The 23,057-nt window shown below is 45.4% G+C and overlaps 1 protein-coding gene across 2 annotated transcripts in view; it reads right to left on the minus strand.

The window, feature by feature from the left end:
• Positions 1-2,126: 2,126 nt before the first annotated feature.
• The window catches only part of NUMBL (NUMB like endocytic adaptor protein), an 80,302-nt gene continuing 59,371 nt past the window's right edge, over positions 2,127-23,057 (minus strand). For both annotated transcript variants that reach the window (XM_077285582.1, XM_077285583.1), the window contains 8 exons: positions 17,281-17,422; positions 15,543-15,617; positions 13,097-13,171; positions 12,669-12,809; positions 7,668-7,872; positions 7,279-7,578; positions 5,022-5,183; positions 2,127-4,625 (listed from right to left, as the gene is read on the minus strand). In XM_077285582.1, coding sequence (XP_077141697.1) covers positions 3,928-4,625; positions 5,022-5,183; positions 7,279-7,578; positions 7,668-7,872; positions 12,669-12,809; positions 13,097-13,171; positions 15,543-15,617; positions 17,281-17,406 — 1,782 coding nt within the window. In that variant the 5' untranslated portion in view covers positions 17,407-17,422 and the 3' untranslated portion in view covers positions 2,127-3,927. The remainder of the gene's footprint in view (positions 4,626-5,021; positions 5,184-7,278; positions 7,579-7,667; positions 7,873-12,668; positions 12,810-13,096; positions 13,172-15,542; positions 15,618-17,280; positions 17,423-23,057) is intronic.

Raw genomic sequence — 23,057 nt, forward strand, 5'->3', positions numbered from 1 at the left:
ACCTCACCTCTCTACAGGTTGTGTGTGGTACTGCAGCTCAGCCCCCATTGACTTTAATGGAACGTCATTACAATATCATGGATAACCCATAAACAGGTGTGGCTTAGTTTCCGGAGAAAATCAGTCATGTTTTTCCAACTATGCACAACCCCCTTTAGACCTTTAAATGTATTGTTTGGCCAAGTTTCTCCACCATTGACCACTTCTTTAGAATCTTGAATTATATATATATACATATACACAGTACAGACCAAAAGTTTGGACACACCTTGTCATTTAAAGATTTTTCTGTATTTTCATGACTATGAAAATTGTACATTCACACTGAAGGCATCAAAACTATGAATTGACACATGTGGAATTATATACTTAACAAAAAAGTGTGAAACAACTGAAATTATGTCTTATATTCTAGGTTCTTCAAAGTAGCCACCTTTTGCTTTGATGACTGCTTTGCACACTCTTGGCATTCTCTTGATGAGCTTCAAGAGGTAGTCACCGGGAATGGCTTTCACTTCACAGGTGTGCCCTGTCAGGTTTAATAAGTGGGATTTCTTGCCTTATAAATGAGGTTGGGACCATCAGTTGTGTTGTGCAGAAGTCTGGTGGATACACAGCTGATAGTCCTACTGAATAGACTGTTAGAATTTGTATTATGGCAAGAAAAAAGCAGCCAAGTAAAGAAAAACGAGTCAGTCCGAAAAATTGGGAAAACTTTGAAAGTGTCCCCAAGTGCAGTGACAAAAACCATCAAGCACTACAAAGAAACTGGCTCACATGAGGACCGCCCTAGGAAAGGAAGACCCAGAGTCACCTCTGCTTCTGAGGATAAGTTTATCCGAGTCACCAGCCTCAGAAATCGCAGGTTAACAGCAGCTCAGATTAGTCTACTTTCACACTAGCGTCGTACTCGGCCCGTCACAGTGAATGCGCCGCACAACGGGGGCAGCGGATGCTGTTTTTCCACGCATCCGCTGCCCCATTGTGAGGTGCGGGGAGGTGGGGGCGGAGTTCCGGCCGCGCATGCGCGGTTGGAAATGGCGGACCGTCGGCACAAAAAAACGTTACATGTAACGTTTTTTGCTGCCGGCAGTCCGCCAAAACACGACGCAACCGTCGCACGACGGTTGCAACGTGTGTGCATACGTCGCAATGCGTCGCCAATGTAAATCTATGGGGAAAAAACGCATCCTGCAGACAACTTTGCAGGATGCGTTTTTTCGCCAAAACGACGCATTGCGACGTATGCAAAAAAACGCTAGTGTGAAAGTAGCCTTAGAGACCAGGTCAATGCCACACAGAGTTCTAGCAGCAGACACATCTCTACAACAACTGTTAAGAGGAGACTTTGTGCAGCAGGCCTTCATGGTAAAATAGCTGCTAGGAAACCACTGCTAAGGACAGGCAACAAGCAGAAGAGACTTGTTTGGGCTAAAGAACACAAGGAATGGACATTAGACCAGTGGAAATCTGTGCTTTGGTCTGATGAGTCCAAATTTGAGATCTTTGGTTCCAACCACCGTGTATTTGTGCGATGCAGAAAAGGTGAACGGGTGGACTCTACACGCCTGGTTCCCACCGTGAAGCATGGAGGAGGAGGTGTGATGGTGTGGGGGTGCTTTGCTGGTGACACTGTTGGGGATTTATTCAAAATTGAAGGCATACTGAACCAGCATGGCTACCACAGCATCTTGCAGCGGCATGCTATTCCATCTGGTTTGCATTTAGTTGGACCATCATTTATTTTTCAACAGGACAATGACCCCAAACACACCTCCAGGCTGTGTAAGGGCTATTTGACCAAGAAGGAGAGTGATGGGGTGCTATGCCAGATGACCTGGCCTCCACAGTCACCAGACCTGAACCCAATCGAGATGGTTTGGGGTGAGCTGGACCGCAGAGTGAAGGCAAAAGGGCCAACAAGTGCTAAGCATCTCTGGGAACTCCTTCAAGATTGTTGGAAGACCATTCCTGGTGACTACCTCTTGAAGCTCATCAAGAGAATGCCAAGAGTGTGCAAAGCAGTCATCAAAGCAAAAGGTGGCTACTTTAAAGAACCTAGAATATAAGACATATTTTCAGTTGTTTCACACTTTTTTGTTAAGTATATAATTCCACGTGTTAGTTCATAGTTTTGATGCCTTCAGTGTGATTGTACAATTTTCATAGTCATGAAAATACAGAAAAATCTTCAAATGAGAAGGTGTGTCCAAACTTTTGGTCTGTACTGTATATATAACAATCCTTACTCCCTATACTGATCCATGGAAGACACCAAAAGGTGGAGAAACTCACAAAACATCGCTGCACTTGTAATGTACCGGACCATGAAGCGACTTCTCCAGGGTATTTGGTCACTTTATATATCGGAAAGATAACTTTAACAGATGCAACAGAACTAAGAAAATATATATTAAATATGAGATACATTTGGCATTTAAGTTACATTCATAAAAAAAATATGTAAAAAATAAAAACAAAAACTATAAAAAGAAAAAAAAACAACATAAAACGTATATGGTTCTCCATGTGAAATGTAGCCATCTTCGCCGTGATCGATGGTTTGGTCACGTATGACAGAAGAAACCTGGAGTGGATTACAATTTGGCACAAAGAAACGAGATGAAACAGTGAAGCTACCCTCCCCGGTGCAAAGCAGAGGCTGTGGAGTGGTCAGAAGAACCAATATGGAGGTCACTTATCACATCCACCTCCACTATGTGCTGGGAACACACGGTATAAAACCGGCCATAGACGCAGAGAGAAAAGTTTCAGATAATTGAGATACTTTACAGGTCTGGGTAGGGGATGCCAATCACACAAGTCAAGAAGTCCGAAGCAACAAGTAAAGGGCGCAATCTAATGACATAGATTAATTAATAAACTTGCGCCATTTATGTTGGTGCTATGGACGTTTTTGTGTATTGATCCTGGCAAGATCTCTGTGTTTTCGCCAACAGTCCTGATTTTCTTGGGATAATTGTAAGGAGTGGACCACTTGCTGGTCGGCCGGGGACAGACCATTGGGACCGGTACGGATAGGCAGAATGAGGAACTTTTATCCCATTTGCGTATTTGTGACCTGTGCTCCATTCACTTCCTATAGGGCTGCCGAGTGCTGCACTCGCCGTTTCCAGCATACCCATGGATGGGCAGTAATTTGGACATCTGACCTGTCGCATCCACATAAAAATGCCCCATTGGGGGATACAAATTCCCCATTCTTCTGATCCCCCATTTCCAGGCAACATCTCTTTATTAGCCATAGATGGAATACCCCCCTTCTATGTTTGCGTCTAAGGCTGAGCTTTCATTTATGTTTGCGTCTATGGCCGAGCTTCCATTTTCGTCACAGCTCTGCCATTCTTTTCGTGCAGAAGGCAGCATTCCCATATAAATGAATAACTTAGAAGAGACAGACAATATATACAAATAAATAAGAAAACATGATACCCTGGATACAGCAACCCAAGCAGCACCACATGGACAGCGAAACAGGGCCCTCGCCTACACCTCCGGTGTATCCCACCCCAGCGCCTCCCTATCACTTACCGCATACCACCTCTGCACATACCTAACCCTTCCGCAATCACAGACTCTTAAAACGCTCATGCTTCCTACATCCGTGTCCCCATCGTACATTATTTCTCATAAATCAAGATCTTTCAGGATTTATTTTGACACATTCGGTCATCAAGTCTGGCAATCCTCGGCCCCAGTGGGTATCGGGCAGCCCTTATCGATCCTATCCACTAATGCAGATGTCGTCTTTTTGATCTCCAGTTATACCCACCCCCCCAGTGACTGATATCTGGAGTCTTTCTAGACACAGGTTTGCTGAACGGTGGAGTTGGCATGTCCTACGGGCCGATCCTGAACCGGCTGTAGATCCTGAACAGAGTTTTTATAGACAGGGTGACATCTTGGCTACAATTCTATCTGGAAAGTTTTCTGAAGTTCGTTGGAGAAAGGGTTGGCCATACGTTGCTGAGACTTGGATTCAAGCGCTGCCCACTGAGCTTCAAACTGGTCCACTTCCTGTGCCGTGGAGGCCAATCTCAGCTGGCTAGGATCTGGGGGCCATGTGCCATTGGCAGTGCCATTTGACTTTGGTCCGGATGGCTGTGATGGGGCAGGATTCGGGACACTTGTGGTTGAAGAGTGCAGCATGTTCTGTGGGAATGGGTTGGTTTTACTTGCCAGGTTGGATGATGGTACTTGGGTGGCCGAGCAGAAAACATTAGCCACCATCTGAGATGGAGTAATACCCACCACTGGCACACTTGGAGCAGGGTATGACATGCTATTTGCCATAGATGAAGTATAACTACCTACTGGTACATAGGCTGACTGCATGTGAGGAGCAATAAACATGCCAAGAGGAGCAGGGGTGGCTTCGTACGAGACGGGATATGCCTGCACAGCAGGTGGTACTGCCATGGGCACAGCCACCATGGGTTGAGGCATGGGCTCTTGTAGCTGTTGTTGCTGCTGCTGTTGGGCTTTGGCGGCTTTTGCTACCTCCTCCAGCCATCGCTCGGCCTCAGATGGGGTTCGGCGATGACCCATCTGGAAGTTAGAGGGGGCTGTGGTGGTCATGGCTTGATCTGTCCATCCAGGGAGGTCTAAACAGAAATGCACAAAATGAGAGATATGTTAGGTTGGATTCAAAAGGACGTAATTCATAGTCAGTATACGCCCTGCGGGTCTCCTGACCATACATGAGGCTGTAAGTTCAGGTACGGAGACCTGGGGACCATATGCAGACCATAAAACCAGGGCCTGATATGAAATCTGTGGTGCTGTACAAATGTGACATCTCAAAACTTGCCATGTCCTAACTGGTGGTTGGACAAACGATGAAGAGCACCTTTATTGGGCTCTTGACCAATCTCAGCTTCCATCTTAGTCTGGCCTTAAGTTGATGGTCCTACCCTAAACTCCTAGGAGACCTTCATGCAAGTCTGGCCAAAATAAAGAGCAAATGTTGGAGCCTCTGGTCGCTTGCCCTTGTTACTCACTTTGTGCCGTCTGCCGTGCTGCCACATTAGGAGGGGTCATCGTTCCGTTTCCATTGATAAAGGGGTCTTCTGGTGGTTTGTTAGTGAAGGAGTTATTGATTTGGTTGCATAGATCAGTAATTCCATCTGGATCCGGAGGTCCTGCAGGATCCATTTCTGGGACTAAGAGAAGAAACATGGAGATCACTACTCCTGTGCTGATTGGTCGTGACAATTCTGGTTCCAGCAAATAAACCTTCAATGTGTGATGAAAAATACAACATTTATCTTATATATACTTCCCGAATAAATTCCTTGCAGTTTTTTAGATCTCTGCTCTAGAAGATACAACCCAATTTTGGTCGTGTGATGGACACTTGGGTGCACGGTTTGGACACAGATCTGATACCTGTACCCGTGTGTCCATCATATGACCAGCACAGGTTTATATCCACTGAAAGTAAACTGTGAATGTTCTTATTGGATGACAGCAAGAAGAGATCTTAAAACCCGTGAAAGATTTGAGTTCATTTGTGGAATTCAGATTATTCTATAAGGGTCATCGAAGATAATAGATAATTATATCATGTGATGTGACTGTGGCAACATCTCTGCTTTCACAGATACCTATACTTTTAAAGGTTGTTAATGGGGGTTGCACAAGTTTAAGTAAAAAGTAAAAAAAATAGAGATGTTTCTTTTAGGTATATAAGTAGCACGGTTTGCTAGAAGTTCACAGTTTAGGAAGCAGGAGAACCTCAGCTCTCTACACCAAGTTGTGGCCATTCTCGAGTACTGCAGATCAACTCCCATTGAAGCAAATGTGATCCGAGCTGTGTTGTGCTATTCTGACTCTTTACATTGTGTTTTTCCTGTTTCCTTGACTCCAGTTGTCAGCAAATTGGTGTGGATGCCGGGTATCAGATTCTAACCGATCTGATATTGTTGACATCTCCTAAGGACAGGAGAGGCACAGTTTCTTTTAAATCTGGATAACCCGTTTATGCTTCTAAGTGATGTCCAATATTCTCATAGATGTTCCCCAGCTAATAGGAGTAGGATAGCTTTTCGTGTAGTGCTATTTTTCCCCGTAAAAAAACCTGGACACTTTGGCAGAACCGAGAAACCCCAGATTTGTGGTGCCTGGGTTCCAACGCGGTCAGCTAATTTATGCGACACCGACATTTCAGACACGAAGGAAACCTACTTTAAGACAGTGGCTCGGATGACTGGTCAGAAGGCGGGTCCCTGGCGTCTTCTCACGTAGACAGACAGGGCTCGCTCTATGCGCACATATAGGAAGAGACCTCTCAGGATTAGCGGAAAAACGCCACCAGGGACCTGCCTCTGATCAGTCCTCCTAGTCACCTCGTCCTCTGCTGCCGTCTGCTATACCGCATGATTCAGCTGACAGGCACCGGAGGACACATACAGCCGGAATGCGGGCACCGGAGGGCACATACAGCCGGAATGCGCGCACCAGAGGGCACATACAGCCGGAATGCACGCACTGGAGGGCACATACAGCCGGAATGAGCGCACCGGAGGGCACATACAGCTGGAATGAGCGCACCGGAGGGCACATACAGCCGGAATGCGCGCACCGGAGGGCACACACAGCCGGAATGAGCGCACCGGAGGGCACACACAGCTGGAATGCGCGCACCGGAGGGCACACACAGCCGGAATGCGCGCACCGGAGGGCACACACAGCCGGAATGCGCGCACCGGAGGGCACACACAGCCGGAATGCGCGCACCGGAGGGCACATACAGCCGGAATGCGCGCACCGGAGGGCACACACAGCCGGAATGCACGCACCAGAGGGCACACACAGCCGGAATGCGCGCACCGGAGGGCACACACAGCCGGAATGCGCGCACCGGAGGGCACACACAGCCGGAATGCGCGCACCGGAGGGCACACACAGCCGGAATGCGCACACCGGAGGGCACATACAGCCGGAATGCGGGCACCGGAGGGCACATACAGCCGGAATGCGCGCACCGGAGGGCACATACAGCCGGAATGCGCGCACCGGAGGGCACATACAGCTGGAATGTGCGCACCGAAGGGCACATACAGCCGGAATGCGCGCACCAGAGGGCACATACAGCCGGAATGCGCGCACCGGAGGGCACATACAGCCAGAATGCGCGCACCGAAGGGCACATACAGCCGGAATGCACGCACTGGAGGGCACATACAGCCGGAATACATGCAGATGAATACTAACTGATTCCCAGCCCTATGACAGGGTTAGATCTATATTTCTCACCTTGGCTTTTGTCCTGGAAGTTGGTTTTGCGCTGTAAGGTGGACGGGAGCTCGTTCAGCCTCAGGGATAACTGTCTCTTGAAGGGCGAGTTCTTCTGGCTCAGAGCAGGGAACCCTCGGAAAGATCCCTGTCTGACAAGCTGTTCCAAGGGAGCGTGTCTGCGGGGGATTGCATGCTGCCCACCAGAATCCCCCTTCTCCGCCGGAGCTGACTGACCTTGTAGCGGAGAAGAACACTCCGGCTGGACTGGCAGCGCCGGGATGGATGGCGGATTGATGGGCTGGGGCTGAACGGCTTCAGCTGGAAAAGACAGAGGTCATCGGTGAGCTGCCGAGCTCCATCTGCTTTCATCACCCTTTCATCTTGTTTATACGTTTCCCAGATTTTACCTTTCTTCTTCTCCTGCGCCTGCTTCATCGCATCTTCTCGTTCAGTTTGTTGGGATCCTGAAGTGACACGAAACGATCCCTCCCGGGCAAAGCTGGTACGGCTGGCATCAAATGAAGCAGTGACGCCACACTCCTTCTCTCGTTTCTGCTTCCGCTCAAGGCAGGCGGCAAATGCACAGCCCACGGCATGGCTCAGGCGCTCCCCCTATTGGTCAGAGAGTAAGATACACAGGTTAACCGGCATGCAGAAGCCCCCGTGACTGCACCGCCACCTTCAGTGCATTAAACCCAAGTTTGGGCAATTTTACTAATTCTTCAATTAACCAACTTTTCAATGCAAATCACCAAAACGGAATCATAAACCCAAAGATTGAAAATGTTTACTTTTTTTTTTCTACATTTCCCTTTTTACAGAAACAACATGGCTGCTTTCTACCAAACATGTCCACAAGGTGTGTGATACCGCAATTCAACCCCTTTCACTTCAGTGGAACTCAACTTCATGGCGGGTCCTGTGTTATCTACTGTATATAGAGGTGTTATCAGTCATTGTACAGGAGGAGGTGAGCTGTGATATGACCTATTGTGAATGGTGGATCCTGTGCTATCTACTGTATATAGAGGTGTTATTAGTCATTGTACAGGAGGAGGAGGTGAGCTGTGACACCACCTATTGTGAATGGTGGATCCTGTTATCTACTGTATATAGAGGTGTTATCAGTCATTGTACGGGAGGAGGAGGTGAGCTGTGACATCACCTATTGTGAATGGTGGATCCTGTGTTATGTACTCTATATAGAGGTGTTATCAGTCATTGTACAGGAGGAGGAGGTGAGCTGTGACATCACCTATTGTGAATGGTGGATCCTGTGTTATCTACTGTATATAGAGGTATTATCAGTCATTGTACAGGAGGAGGAGGTGAGCTGTGACATCACCTATTGTGAATGGTGGATCCTGTGTTATCTACTGTATATAGAGGTATTATCAGTCATTGTACAGGAGGAAGTGAGCTGTGACATCACCTATTGTGAATGGTGGATCCTGTGTTATCTACTGTATATAGAGGTGTTATCAGTCATTGTACAGGAGGAGGTGAACTGTGACATCACCTATTGTGAATGGTAGATCCTGTGTTATCTACTATATATAGTGGTGTTATCAGTCATTGTACAGGAGGAGGTGAGCTGTGATATGACCTATTGTGAATGGTGGATCCTGTGCTATCTACTGTATATAGAGGTGTTATCAGTCATTGTACAGGAGGAGGAGGTGAGCTGTGACACCACCTATTGTGAATGGTGGATCCTGTTATCTACTGTATATAGAGGTGTTATCAGTCATTGTACAGGAGGAGGAGGTGAGCTGTGACATCACCTATTGTGAATGGTGGATCCTGTGTTATGTACTCTATATAGAGGTGTTATCAGTCATTGTACAGGAGGAGGAGGTGAGCTGTGACATCACCTATTGTGAATGGTGGATCCTGTGTTATCTACTGTATATAGAGGTATTATCAGTCATTGTACAGGAGGAGAAGGTGAGCTGTGACATCACCTATTGTGAATGGTGGATCCTGTGTTATCTACTGTATATAGAGGTATTATCAGCCATTGTACAGGAGGAAGTGAGCTGTCACATCACCTATTGTGAATGGTGGATCCCGTGTTATCTCCTGTATATAGAGGTGTTATCAGTCATTGTACAGGAGGAGGTGAACTGTGACATCACCTATTGTGAATGGTAGATCCTGTGTTATCTACTATATATAGTGGTGTGATCAGTCATTGTACAGGAGGAGGTGAGCTGTGATATGACCTATTGTGAATGGTGGATCCTGTGCTATCTACTGTATATAGAGGTGTTATCAGTCATTGTACAGGAGGAGGAGGTGAGCTGTGACACCACCTATTGTGAATGGTGGATCCTGTTATCTACTGTATATAGAGGTGTTATCAGTCATTGTACAGGAGGAGGAGGTGAGCTATGACATCACCTATTGAGAATGGTAGATCCTGTGTAATCTACTGTATATAGAGGTGTTATCAGTCATTGTACAGGAGGAGGCAACTATTGTGAATGGTGGATCCTGTGTTATCTACTGTATATAGAGGTGTTACCAGTCATTGTACAGGAGGAGGAGGTGAGCTGTGACATCACCTATTGTGAATGGTAGATCCTGTGTTATCTACTGTATATAGAGGTGTTATCAGTCATTGTACAGGAGGAGGAGGTGAGCTGTGACATCACCTATTGTGAATGGTGGATCCTGTGTTATCTACTGTATATAGAGGTGTTATCAGTCATTGTACAGGAGGAGGTGAGCTGTGACATCACCTATTGTGAATGGTGAATCCTGTGTTATCTACTGTATATAGAGGTGTTATCAGTCATTGTACAGGAGGAGGAGGTGAGCTGTGACACCACCTATTGTGAATGGTGGATCCTGTTATCTACTGTATATAGAGGTGTTATCAGTCATTGTACAGGAGGAGGAGGTGAGCTATGACATCACCTATTGAGAATGGTAGATCCTGTGTAATCTACTGTATATAGAGGTGTTATCAGTCATTGTACAGGAGGAGGCAACTATTGTGAATGGTGGATCCTGTGTTATCTACTGTATATAGAGGTGTTACCAGTCATTGTACAGGAGGAGGAGGTGAGCTGTGACATCACCTATTGTGAATGGTAGATCCTGTGTTATCTACTGTATATAGAGGTGTTATCAGTCATTGTACAGGAGGAGGAGGTGAGCTGTGACATCACCTATTGTGAATGGTGGATCCTGTGTTATCTACTGTATATAGAGGTGTTATCAGTCATTGTACAGGAGGAGGTGAGCTGTGACATCACCTATTGTGAATGGTGAATCCTGTGTTATCTACTGTATATAGAGGTGTTATCAGTCATTGTACAGGAGGAGGAGGTGAGCTGTGACATCACCTATTGTGAATGGTGGATCCTGTGTTATGTGTTATGGTTCTCAATGGCAAGAGAACATAGCCCAGCAAACATGAGTACTAGCTCTTGGAAGGATGGAAACTAAACTGACCATGAACTAAACCTGCCGCACAACTAACAGTAGCCGGGTAGCGTAGCCTACGTTTTTATCCCTAGACGCCCAGCGCCGGCCGGAGGACTAACTAATCCTGGCAGAGGAAAATATAGTCCTGGCTCACCTCTAGAGAAATTTCCCTGATAGGCTGACAGAGGCCCCCACATATATTGGCGGTGATTTAAGATGAAATGACAAACATAGTATGAAAATAGGTTTAGCAAAATTGAGGTCCGCTTACTAGATAGCAGGAAGACAGAAAGGGCACTTTCATGGTCAGCTGAAAACCCTATCAAAATACCATCCTGAAATTACTTTAAGACTCTAGTATTAACTCATAACATCAGAGTGGCAATTTCAGATCACAAGAGCTTTCCAGACACAGAAACGAAACTACAGCTGTGAACTGGAACAAAATGCAAAAACAAACGAGGACAAAAGTCCAACTTAGCTGGGAGTTGTCTAGTAGCAGGAACATGCACAGAAAGGCTTCTGATTACAATGTTGACCGGCATGGAAGTGACAGAGGAGCAAGGTTAAATAGCGACTCCCACATCCTGATGGAAACAGGTGAACAGAGGGGATGATGAACACCAGTTCAATTCCACCAGTGGCCACCGGGGGAGCCCAAAATCCAATTTCACAACAGTTATGTACTCTATATAGAGGTGTTATCAGTCATTGTACAGGAGGAGGAGGTGAGCTGGGACATCCCCTATTGTGAATGGTGGATCCTGTGTTATATACTGTATATAGAGTTGTTATCAGTCATTGTACAGGAGGAGGAGGTGAGCTGTGACATCACCTATTGTGAATGGTGGATCCTGTGTAATCTACTGTATCTAGAGGTATTATCAGTCATTGTACAGGAGGAGGTGAGCTTTGAAGTCACCTATTGTGAATGGTGAATCCTGTGTTATCTACTGTATATAGAGGTGTTATCAGTCATTGTACAGGAGGAGGAGGTGAGCTGTGACATCACCTATTGTGAATGGTGGATCCTGTGTAATCTACTGTATCTAGAGATATTATCAGTCATTGTACAGGAGGAGGTGAGCTTTGACGTCACCTATTGTGAATAGTGAATCCTGTGTTATCTACTGTATATAGAGGTGTTATCAGTCATTGTACAGGAGGAGGAGGTGAGCTGTGACATCACCTATTGTGATTGGTGGATCCTGTGTTATGTACTGTATATAGAGGTGTTATCAGTCATTGTACAGGAGGAGGAGGTGAGCTGTGACATCACCTATTGTGAATGGTGGATCCTGTGTTATGTACTCTATATAGAGGTGTTATCAGTCATTGTACAGGAGGAGGAGGTGAGCTGTGACATCACCTATTGTGATTGGTGGATCCTGTGTTATGTACTGTATATAGAGGTGTTATCAGTCATTGTACAGGAGGAGGAGGTGAGCTGTGACATCACCTATTGTGAATGGTGGATCCTGTGTTATGTACTCTATATAGAGGTGTTATCAGTCATTGTACAGGAGGAGGAGGTGAGCTGTGACATCACCTATTGTGATTGGTGGATCCTGTGTTATGTACTGTATATAGAGGTGTTATCAGTCATTGTACAGGAGGAGGAGGTGAGCTGTGACATCCCCTATTGTGAATGGTGGATCCAGGGTAATCTGCTGTTTATAAAGGTGTTTTCAGTAATTGTAATCCTATCTGCGATAATGGGTCTGCTGAAAAGTAGTCTGTACAGAAAAAGACATATGAACCTAATATGAGGCCTAATGGCCAGTGTGAAAACAGCCATATTCCTAGATTGTTATAACAGATAGTGATATAGAAAACTGATTAAAAAAAAATATATATATATACATTAAACTTAAAAAAACATGTTTAGAACAACAGGTCATTTTCGGATTACAATTCTCTGCAATACGTTGTGATATAATAAATATATCTTTATCTCCACCTAATAAACTCACCGAATCTTTCAAAGCCATAAAGCAGTGACAGATCCAGCGCCGTGTCGTTCCGTCCCGACATATATAAGAGAAGGCTTTGTCAAAGTTGCGGTCCGGTGCGCAGAATGAAACCTTTTCAATGGTCTGGTCTACTATAAGGTCCTGAAAAAGAAAGAGAGAGGCTGAAAAGGGGGAAAGGAAAGGCAGCCGCCATTAGCACAGAAAACACTCTCCTGTATCAAAGCTAAGCCGGGATTGGCGCCCATATCTGGAGATCCAAGCCCCCCTTTAGCCATTTTCAAAAACATATTTAAAAGAGATTTTTTTTTTACGCTGGACAATCCCTTTAAGGCCCCATGCTAACCACCCCGCTGTGCCATGTACAGATCCATCTCAGCTGGGCAGGGGCTGTACACAGGCAAATGCATTGTAATCATCCCTGTCCTCACCTTCGTCTTATCGTCCACGACCCGTAGTCCATCAGCGGAAACCCACAAAATGGCTTTTACGGACTTCTTGCCAAGCTGAAAAAGAAAAAGGGAACAGAATTAACACATGTGAAGGGATCAGACACATGGATATGTACCCGATAGAAGTTCACGAGTCGTCTGCGTCTTACAAGCTCTTAAAGGGGGTTGGCCACCTTTTTTTTTTTTTTCATCTTATATATGGGACCATGGTGGTCTGAAAATAATTAAAAAGAAGAAAAATCGGACAACTGTCATTCATGGGTTGCGCTCCCCCCAGTTCCCCACCGGTGAGATGTCACGTGACTGCTGTAGCCAATCAGTAGCCACAGTGGTCACATGTCATCCAAGCCAGAAGAGAGAAAGAGACCAGCAATACTTTCTCTTAAGACTTGGATGGCAGGTGACCACTGCAGCCACTGGAAAAGAGGCAGTGCTGTTATACAGTAGGGGATACGAATGGAAAGTATATATATATATATATATATATATATATATATATATATATATATATATATATAGTTTATATTATTTTCTGATTTTCTGATCCCCCAAATTATAATAATTAGAAAAAAATAGTATGGGTCCCCTTTAAGGATGTGTGCACACAAAGTATTTTCAGAAGACATTTCTGCATCTTTTGACAGGGAAATAGGAGAGTTTTTGCCACTTTTTTTTAGCATACGTTTTTGTTGCAGATTTTTCCCACTCACTAGTATTTAAAACTGGGGAAAAATATAAGATAAAAAAAAAAGCAACACATGTATGAGACGTCAGGAATCTCTCATTTTGCTGGCACAAGTAAATCCTTTAAGTTTTGTGACAAATCTGAGCGGAAAAAAACAAAACAAAACGATAAAACTGCAAAGTGTGCACAGACCCTTAAAGTTCATTTTGCCATTTCTTAGTTTTATCTTGGTGGCAACGAAATTTTCAGCCATGACCGCTCCCACTGGACTCGTCACTCAGCTTTCACAAAGCCGCAGATGGAAAACCCACCTAGTTCTGCTGTCCTATATTCATCTCCCATTTTGCACCGGTATGAAAATAAAATGTTATGTAAGAGGTGAAAAAAAGATTAGTTGTGCAGACACCACTTCTTAGTCTGCTGGATCCATTTTTTTTTTAACATTGAAGTCTAAGGAAAACAGATCTGTTGATCAGCCATCCATTTTGCTTTCATTTTTAAAGGATCTGTTTTTTTCTTTACTGGATCCTTTACAAATGGAAGAGAAGGGATGGGTCATTAGCTAATTAACGGATCCGTTTTCCATAGGGCTCAATGTAAAAAAAAAACGGATCCAGCAGAGATCAGTTTTTAAAAACGGACTAAGAAATGGTGTCTGCACAATGGATTGCTACTAGATCCAATCTAACTGGTCATTATTGGACCCGTGGATCATTGGCACCCCTCCTATTAAATCCCTTATCCTCCCAAGAACATGTATTGTATTTTAAGAAAATAGTTTTCTCTTCGGCCCCATAGTTTTGTTTTCTGCTTTTTGTTATATATTTTTTAACATTTTTATATTTTGTATTACTTTTTTGTGTTCTTTTTTTAACTTTAATTTCCGTTAATGCAACTATTTTACTACCCTAGCCCTAACCCTCTTGGTTAGAAAAAGTGTAGGTTATTTTTTTGTTCATGCGCACTTTCACTTTGGAACATCTCCCCCAGCAGGTCTTGGTTTCCCTTCAAAATTGCAAATGAGAGGTGCGTAACAGTGCAGCACGTGTGCAGTGCACAGGATTCAATACGGTCTTTATTAAATAGCTGCTTTGCATCTGTCATCTTTGCTGCTGCCTATGCAGAGCGTAGTGGCTGAAATGAGTGCGCTCTGACTGAGATGACAAAGCTCACTTCATTATATATCTGACTCCACGAAAAAGTGGCGCTCAGATTCCCCAGTGCTGCTCCGCCAGGTCCGGGGCCCCCCACAATAGGCCACTGGTTTGATAATGTGTGATGATCTGTAGGGTGCTGTGAACGTATCGGAGGGTGCAGGACGGGACTATTGGGGATGTACACTGAGCAGAATGTATTCCACCCCTCGCCACCCTACGGCAGGTCACAGAATGGCTGCCAGCGCCTCTTTGATGCTCACTTTGGTCTCTCTCCTAATTCCTCCCCGGAATCTGCAGAACATTACACGCCGCCTTTCCTCTTATCTCCAGCCAGCACATAGCCCCAGATTTCCTGCCTCCTAATAATACCCTTCACGGAGCCCACACGTCTTATGCAAATGCATCACGATGTGTCACTGGCTCCTCCAAATATTCACGGTGAAAATCCACAGAATATCATTTTTCTCCTACTGGACCCCCAGGCTCGGGCGAGCGGCTTACCCCTCGGCAGTGCCATCCGCACCCCTATAATGAGATTTTAAATTGAGAAGTCACACATCACAGATGAAGGTCACGTGCTCACCAATTTCAGTTTCTTCACAGCGTCTTCGCACACGTGCATGCCACGCGACTCCTCTACCTCTACGTGTCCCAGGTACTGCCAGGAAAACAAGGGAGAGATTACTGGCAGCAGGCACAATGGAGAGAAGGGGGATAGCAGCACAGGATGTGAACACTAGAGGGCAGCACAGACCATGGGACAACTATGGATACTGAGAGAGGAAGAGAGAGATAAAGAGAGCAAGATGCAGAGACAGAAAGAGAGAAAGAACACAAGACAGATACAGAAAGATAGAGAGAGATGAAGAGAGCAAGGTACAGAGACAAAGAGAGAGAGAAAGAGAATGCAAGACATACAGAAAGATAGAGAGATGAAGAGAGTAAAATACAGAGACAGAAAGAGAGCAAGAGAATGAGAGCGAGACAGAAAAGAAGACAGACACAGAAATATATCGAGAGGTAAAGAGAGCAAGATACAGAGAGACAGAAAGAGAATAAGAGCAATACAGATACAGAAAGATCGAGAGATAAAGAGAGCAAGATACAGAGAGACAGAAAGAGAATGAGAGAATGCAAGACAGATACAGAAAGATAGAGAGATGAAGAGAGTAAGATACAGAGAGACAGAAAGAGAACGCAAGACAGATACAGAAATTTATAGAGGTAAAGAGTATGATACAGAGAGACAGAAAGAGAGAGAATGAGAGAGAATGAGAGAGAGAGAGAGAAAGAGAGAGAGAGTGCAAGACAGATACAGAAAGATAGAGGGAGATAAAGAGAACAAAATACAGAGAGAAAGAGAGCGCAGAAGACAGATACAGAAAGATAGAGAGAGCAATATACAGAAAGACAAAAAGCGCAAGAGAAAGAGTAAAAGCACGCAAGAGATACAGAGACAAAGATGGAGAGAAAGAGAGAAAGCAAGAGAGCAAGATACAGGAAGACAGAAAGAGAGAGAGCGAGAAAGAGTGCAGAAGACAGATACACAAAGATATAGAGAGCAAGAGAGAAAAAGAGTGCAGAAGACAGATACAGAAAGACAGAAAGTTAGAGAGAAAGCAAGAGAAAGCGAGATAGAGGGGCAGAGCGATAAAGAGATAGAAATACAGAGAGATAAGAGACAGACAGAGATGGAAAAAGAGAGCGATAATCAGAGAGAGATAGATACAATACAATGAATACAGCATCGCAGATGTTTTCAAACATTGAATATGTGAAATGTAAACGACATTATGACCTTTCTCCTCGCTGGGACCCTAAACCTCATATTTATCCCTCCTGCTTCTGTGGTAAAAGCCTCCAAATATAATGGGGCAGGTAGGGTCCGGCACTAATTATAACCATCCTAGCACTGGATGGAGGAGTTCTCGGCCAACTATGGAGGCAGCCACCACCTCCAACAGTATACTACAAAGAGACAAGAAACTGACCACCGAACAGGATGAAGCAAGTGTGAAGAGGGGCGAGCGGCCAGGACCTCCAGACACCGTCATTTCACAAGCAGTGTATGCGGCAGTAGCGCAGGTGACATATTCCGTGCTCACATCCACCTTAGCGCAGCCGCCTCCCCTGAGATCTTTCTGTATGATTACAGCCACCGCAGCTCGCACCTGTTCACACTTCATTCTCTTAGAAGACGCTGGTCAGATTTTTTTTTTTTTTAGATAGACAGATAGAATTGCTAAGATTGTAAATGTATAATAGAATAAGCGTGGCCCCCAGGGAGAGACATCAGATATCGCTCTCCTGAGTCCTCTTACCCTCACAGGGAAGCTGCATTTCCCCCTCCTCACCGCCTCCTCGTCGGCCCCCCACTGGTGGGGTCGGCTGGCCTCCGGGACGTACGTAGGCTTTTTCCTCCGTAGGCTCTGCCGCAGCTTGTTCATCTCAGGAGGTGTCGGGCTAAAATAAATGAAATAACCATGAAATAAAGTCCTGTAATGAGACCTCCGAGGCGCAGAATTATTATCCAAGGCCTCGGCCATGTCTCCATGATAAATATGGCGCAAGGCAATGCCAGCTGTATAGTGAGTCATCTTCTCCATTCAGATGTCCAGGAAAGTTGGGTGTCATCCTCACAGAAGGCGACGACGACGACGACTTGATAAATTTTAACACTTTAGCCCCCCCCCCCAAAAAAAAAAATTATAAAAAAAAATAAATTATAGGGCGATACAGGATATGCAAAAGTATTAACAGCCCCCGAAAGGGTTAATAATTCCCAGAATTCCAGGCTCTCCCCACCCTTTTTCCAGACATATGTTAAGCGAGATTGAAAACATATGTGGAGGAAGACATTTATCCGGAAACTGCTGGATCCAGAATGGGAGAAAAAAAAAAAGTAAAAAGGCAAAATAAATAAAAGAGAAGACCCCTCTCGGGGCAGCGATAAGAGGCCGGCGTTGTGTCACTGATAAAGATACCCTCATCTACATTTAATCTGCTGACACAAATGGGAAAAGTGCAATGGCCGAGTATTTTATATCCAGCCATAAAAAGAGCAGCGTTTGCCCCTAAACAGAAAATCCTCATACGACGCAGCAATAATTGTATGCGGAGCCCTGGGTAAGAACGACTGATAGCTGAGGGTCCTGTATGGGTAGGGGGGGTTCTAGAAAATATCAGCACATACAGAATTTGAAAAAAAGTCAGTTTTCCTTTTTTTCCCAGAAATAGCGCCCTCATAGTAATAGGCGGCATCTGGTACTGCAGTTCAGACCTAGCCCTTTAATAAGAATGAGCTACTATACTAAATACAACCCATGAGCAATAGGATACACAGTTTCTGGAGGAAAAAAAAATAAGTAAAGCAAATAGTTTCATAGTTTTTAATAATCAAGGGACATTTAAGTCTATCGAGTTTAACCTATACTTTTATTTAAAACTCAAACAATCCCTTAAAAAATACAAAGGTGTCTCATTTTATCTCTTGATTTATTCCCACTTGTCCCCTTCGTAATCCGTTTTTTATTTTTTGTAAATCCGCCACACGGTTCCAGAAGTACAGGCCTTTTTATTTCACAGAGCAATTATGCAAAGCAGTCTAACGGCACGCCCCTGAGGATCCCGTGAGCCACGCCCACTGGTAAAAACCATAACAATTAGTATCAAAAATAGACGGTAATATCTATGGAACCGTAAGGCGGATTTACGAAAATAAAAAAACAAATATTCTCAGGAGGTCAGCGGGAATAAAATAAGAACAAAAACTGCCCATTGGCAACAAGTCCTTTTTAAGGCCACATCACCAACCAAAATAAAAGCTGCTGGGATTTTTTTTTCTGTATGTGTAAAATCAGCTGCATTTAACAGTTTAAGCAAAAATACTTTACATTTTTATATTAATTTTTCATCAATAGACTTCAATGGGAAGCTTGAAAAATATGCATGTAGAAAAAGCAACTTTATTTTTTTGGGGAAGATGGTCTAAGACTCTAAAGCAACAAGTCGGAAGTTTTTCAAAATCTGAGGACTAAAAGGGTTAATAGAGAAGATTTGCAAAAGTGAAGACTGGTGAGGAAGGAGGCAGGGAAAAAGTTGGTACAATCCTCGGCACTGTGTGGAGACGAGGTTCTAACCCCGTGGAGTTTGGAGTCACATGCCATTGATGGGAGAGACATTGCCCGGGATACAGGGGACATTTAGAAAACTTTTTGTCTTCTGTACAAACATTTTGCCGCATCATCTTGTATGATCAACATAGACTCTCAGGCTGCAGAGAGGGAGAGGTGTCTTAATGTGACCCTACTGTGCCATGGACTAATTGCTAGGGGAGGGTGGCATGTTCAGTTCTTGGAAAAAAGTGTAAAATTGTGCAATGGAACTTGTGCATCAGAGTATTATTAATTTCCAGGGAAACTAAAAAAAAATCCTGGCCTTGGAAAAATATTTAACATTAAACACCACCCAAACTCTTCTGGACTGGAGATCTCCAAGCTTCCAAAATTCAAGAAGGGTTGTTGTAATAACCCCATTAAAAAGATAAATACAGACAAAAGTATCAGGCCCCTTAAAAAAGTCACCACCGCTCTGCTGACCCCATAACTGCACAGTCCTCTAGTAATAACATCAGCGTCCCCGCCGGGAGCTTCATGGCCGAGCAGCTGTATGCAGCCTTACATCACCAAGCACAAGGCTGAGCATCGGATGGAGTGGTATAAAGTCGCCATCACTGGACTCTGTGCAGTGACAGATCGCACTTCTCTATCTGACGTCTGATGGACGAGTCTGGGTTTGGTGACTCCAGGAGAACGCATCAAAGTAGCATGTGCAGGAAAATAAAAAGCCTGTAAAAGCAAAATGGTGAAACATTTTTCTTGAAACCCAATTGAAAAACTTATTTTTTTGGCCTCAAATACCTGCATTTGGGTTAAAAAACAAAAAACAAAAAAAAAACAGACCACATCAAAGATGGAAAAAAAACGACCACATCAAAGTTGAAAGTGCAGGAAAAAAAAGCCTGTAAAAGCAAAATGGTGCAAATTTTTTATTGAAACTAAGTTGCAAAAATGATTTTTAGCCCCGGATACATGCATTAAGGCAAGAAAAATGAAAAACTAAAAAGTCCCCAGAGGTGGACAGACACCCCTCCTGTACTGTGTTTCTATTAGAGAAATGTTCCCATTCACTGAATGCAATCAGAGATATTGAAAACGGAGGGGAATTTGCACACGGACTATGAGCGAGTCGCCCAAGTTTCAATTATAGGACAATTATCAGGCTATAGATGTAGTGATGTGTGTGGCCCTGTATGTGGGAATGGGGGGGGGTTCTACTATACCAGACCCCCACTGCTCTGGAAATAAAAAGGGGAGCTGGAAATACAAAGCCAGACGAGTCAGACAGATCCTTTTTTCAGAAGATGGTTTTGTTTAGCGAGCTGCTAATTAGTTGTGGATTGGCAAAAAAAAAAAGTCCGTCCGGTGGGTATCGGCTTTGTAGAGGACAATTCTATAGAAAACATTGTGGAAAAATCCATTAGTCCCCTGCTACAAGCTCGGACCCCCAAACACAACGTCCATACAGATCTGCACCGAGCTGGCATCTGCCCCCATTAATGAGGCGCATCACCGATTGTACGGCCCTGGCACCATATACGGCCTGTAGGACGGAGGAGACAATATATCCTACACATCTGTTATATGGAGGCCACAAAGAAAATGCTGGAGACGACTCCCAGAACAGCACAGATACAGGTCTACACATGGTGGGAACAAAATGGCTAATTACAGAGCGGCCCTTCATCCCCGCTGGGTACTCGCTCCATTCTTTTCTCTTTCAGCTGTAGAATACAGTGCCCTCTGTGCCGAGCTTCTATCCTGTCCCTGCAACCCGCCATGTAAAGCGCAGGACCACCAGCATGCCAGGAGCAGGACAACTGCGCAGCTATCAACTCCCCACGGAAAGGAATCAGCGGACACACTTCCTGGAAGTCACCTGCAGCCATCAGAGTACTTGGCGCCACTTCAGTTTTGAAGAGCAGAGTACATTTTTGTAAGGGTGGAACTTCGTCAGGCGCCTTTGAGGGACTCCATGCGTTCATGACATCATGGGTGATGATATTATCATCATCATCGCCGCCACAAAAGGAAATCCATAACATGAAGTTGTGACTCCCCTGGTGATGCAAATCATGCCTGGTCACGGGTACACGCAACAACATGGCATTGTCAGGAGGAACAGCACAGTCTGTGATCTTAAAAGGTTATTCCCAAGATAGTAAGGTGTAATGTACGTTACTGATCAGGAGGCACACAGGCATCATAGTCACACGTTCAGGAGGCACACAAGCATCATAGTAACGCGTCCAGGAGGCACACAGGCATCATAGTCACACGTCCAGGAGGCACACAGGCATCATAGTCACACATCCAGGAGGAACACAGGCATGATATAGTCACACATCCAGGAGGCACACAGGCATGATAGTCACACGTCCAGGAGGCACACAGGCATCATAGTTACGCGTCCAGGAGGAACTCAGGCATCATAGTCATGTCCAGGAGGTACACAGGCATCATAGTCACGCGTCCAGGAGGCACACAGGCATCATTAGTCACACATCCAGGAGGCGCACAGGCATCAAAGTCACACGTCCAAGAGGTACACAGGCATCACAGTCACACATCCAGGAGGTATACAGGCATCACAGTCACACATCCAGGAGGCACACAGGCATCACAGTCAAATGTCCAGAAGGTACACAGGGATCATAGTCACACATCCTGGAGGTACACAGGCATCATAGTCACACGTCCAGGAGGCACACAGGCATCATAGTAACGCGTCCAGGAGGCACACAGGCATCATAGTCACACGTCCAGGAGGCACACAGGCATCATAGTTACACATCCAGGAGGAACACAGGCATCATAGTCATGTCCAGGAGGTACACAGGCATCATAGTCACGCGTCCAGGAGGCACACAGGCATCATTAGTCACACATCCAGGAGGCGCACAGGCATCAAAGTCACACGTCCAAGAGGTACACAGGCATCACAGTCACACATCCAGGAGGTATACAGGCATCACAGTCACACATCCAGGAGGCACACAGGCATCACAGTCAAATGTCCAGAAGGTACACAGGGATCATAGTCACACATCCTGGAGGTACACAGGCATCATAGTCACACGTCCAGGAGGCACACAGGCATCATAGTAACGCGTCCAGGAGGCACACAGGCATCATAGTCACACGTCCAGGAGGCACACAGGCATCAGAGTTACACATCCAGGAGGAACACAGGCATCATAGTCATGTCCAGGAGGTACACAGGCATCATAGTCACGCGTCCAGGAGGCACACAGGCATCATTAGTCACACATCCAGGAGGCGCACAGGCATCAAAGTCACACGTCCAAGAGGTACACAGGCATCACAGTCACACGTCCAGGAGGTATACAGGCATCACAGTCACACATCCAGGAGGCACACAGGAATCACAGTCAAATGTCCAGGAGGTACACAGGGATCATAGTCACACGTCCGGGAGGCACACAGGCATCATAGTCACACGTCCGGGAGGCACACAGGCATCATAGTCACACGTCCGGGAGGCACACAGGCATCATAGTCACACGTCCAGGAGGCACACATGCATCATAGTCACACGTCCAGGAGGCACACAGGCATCATAGTCACACGTCCAGGAGACACACAGGCATCATAGTCACACGTCCAGGAGGCACACAGGCATCATAGTTACACGTCCGGGAGGTTCACAGGCATCATAGTCACACATCCAGGAGGCACACAGGCATCATAGCCACACATCCAGGAGGCACACAGGCATCATAGTCACACGTCCGGGAGGCACACAGGCATCATAGTCACACGTCCGGGAGGCACACAGGCATCATAGTCACACGTCCAGGAGGCACACATGCATCATAGTCACACGTCCAGGAGGCACACAGGCATCATAGTCACACGTCCAGGAGACACACAGGCATCATAGTCACACGTCCAGGAGGCACACAGGCATCATAGTTACACGTCCGGGAGGTTCACAGGCATCATAGTCACACATCCAG

The sequence above is a fragment of the Ranitomeya variabilis genome, chromosome 2, assembly GCF_051348905.1.
Source record: "Ranitomeya variabilis isolate aRanVar5 chromosome 2, aRanVar5.hap1, whole genome shotgun sequence".
Taxonomy (NCBI): Eukaryota; Metazoa; Chordata; class Amphibia; order Anura; family Dendrobatidae; genus Ranitomeya; species Ranitomeya variabilis.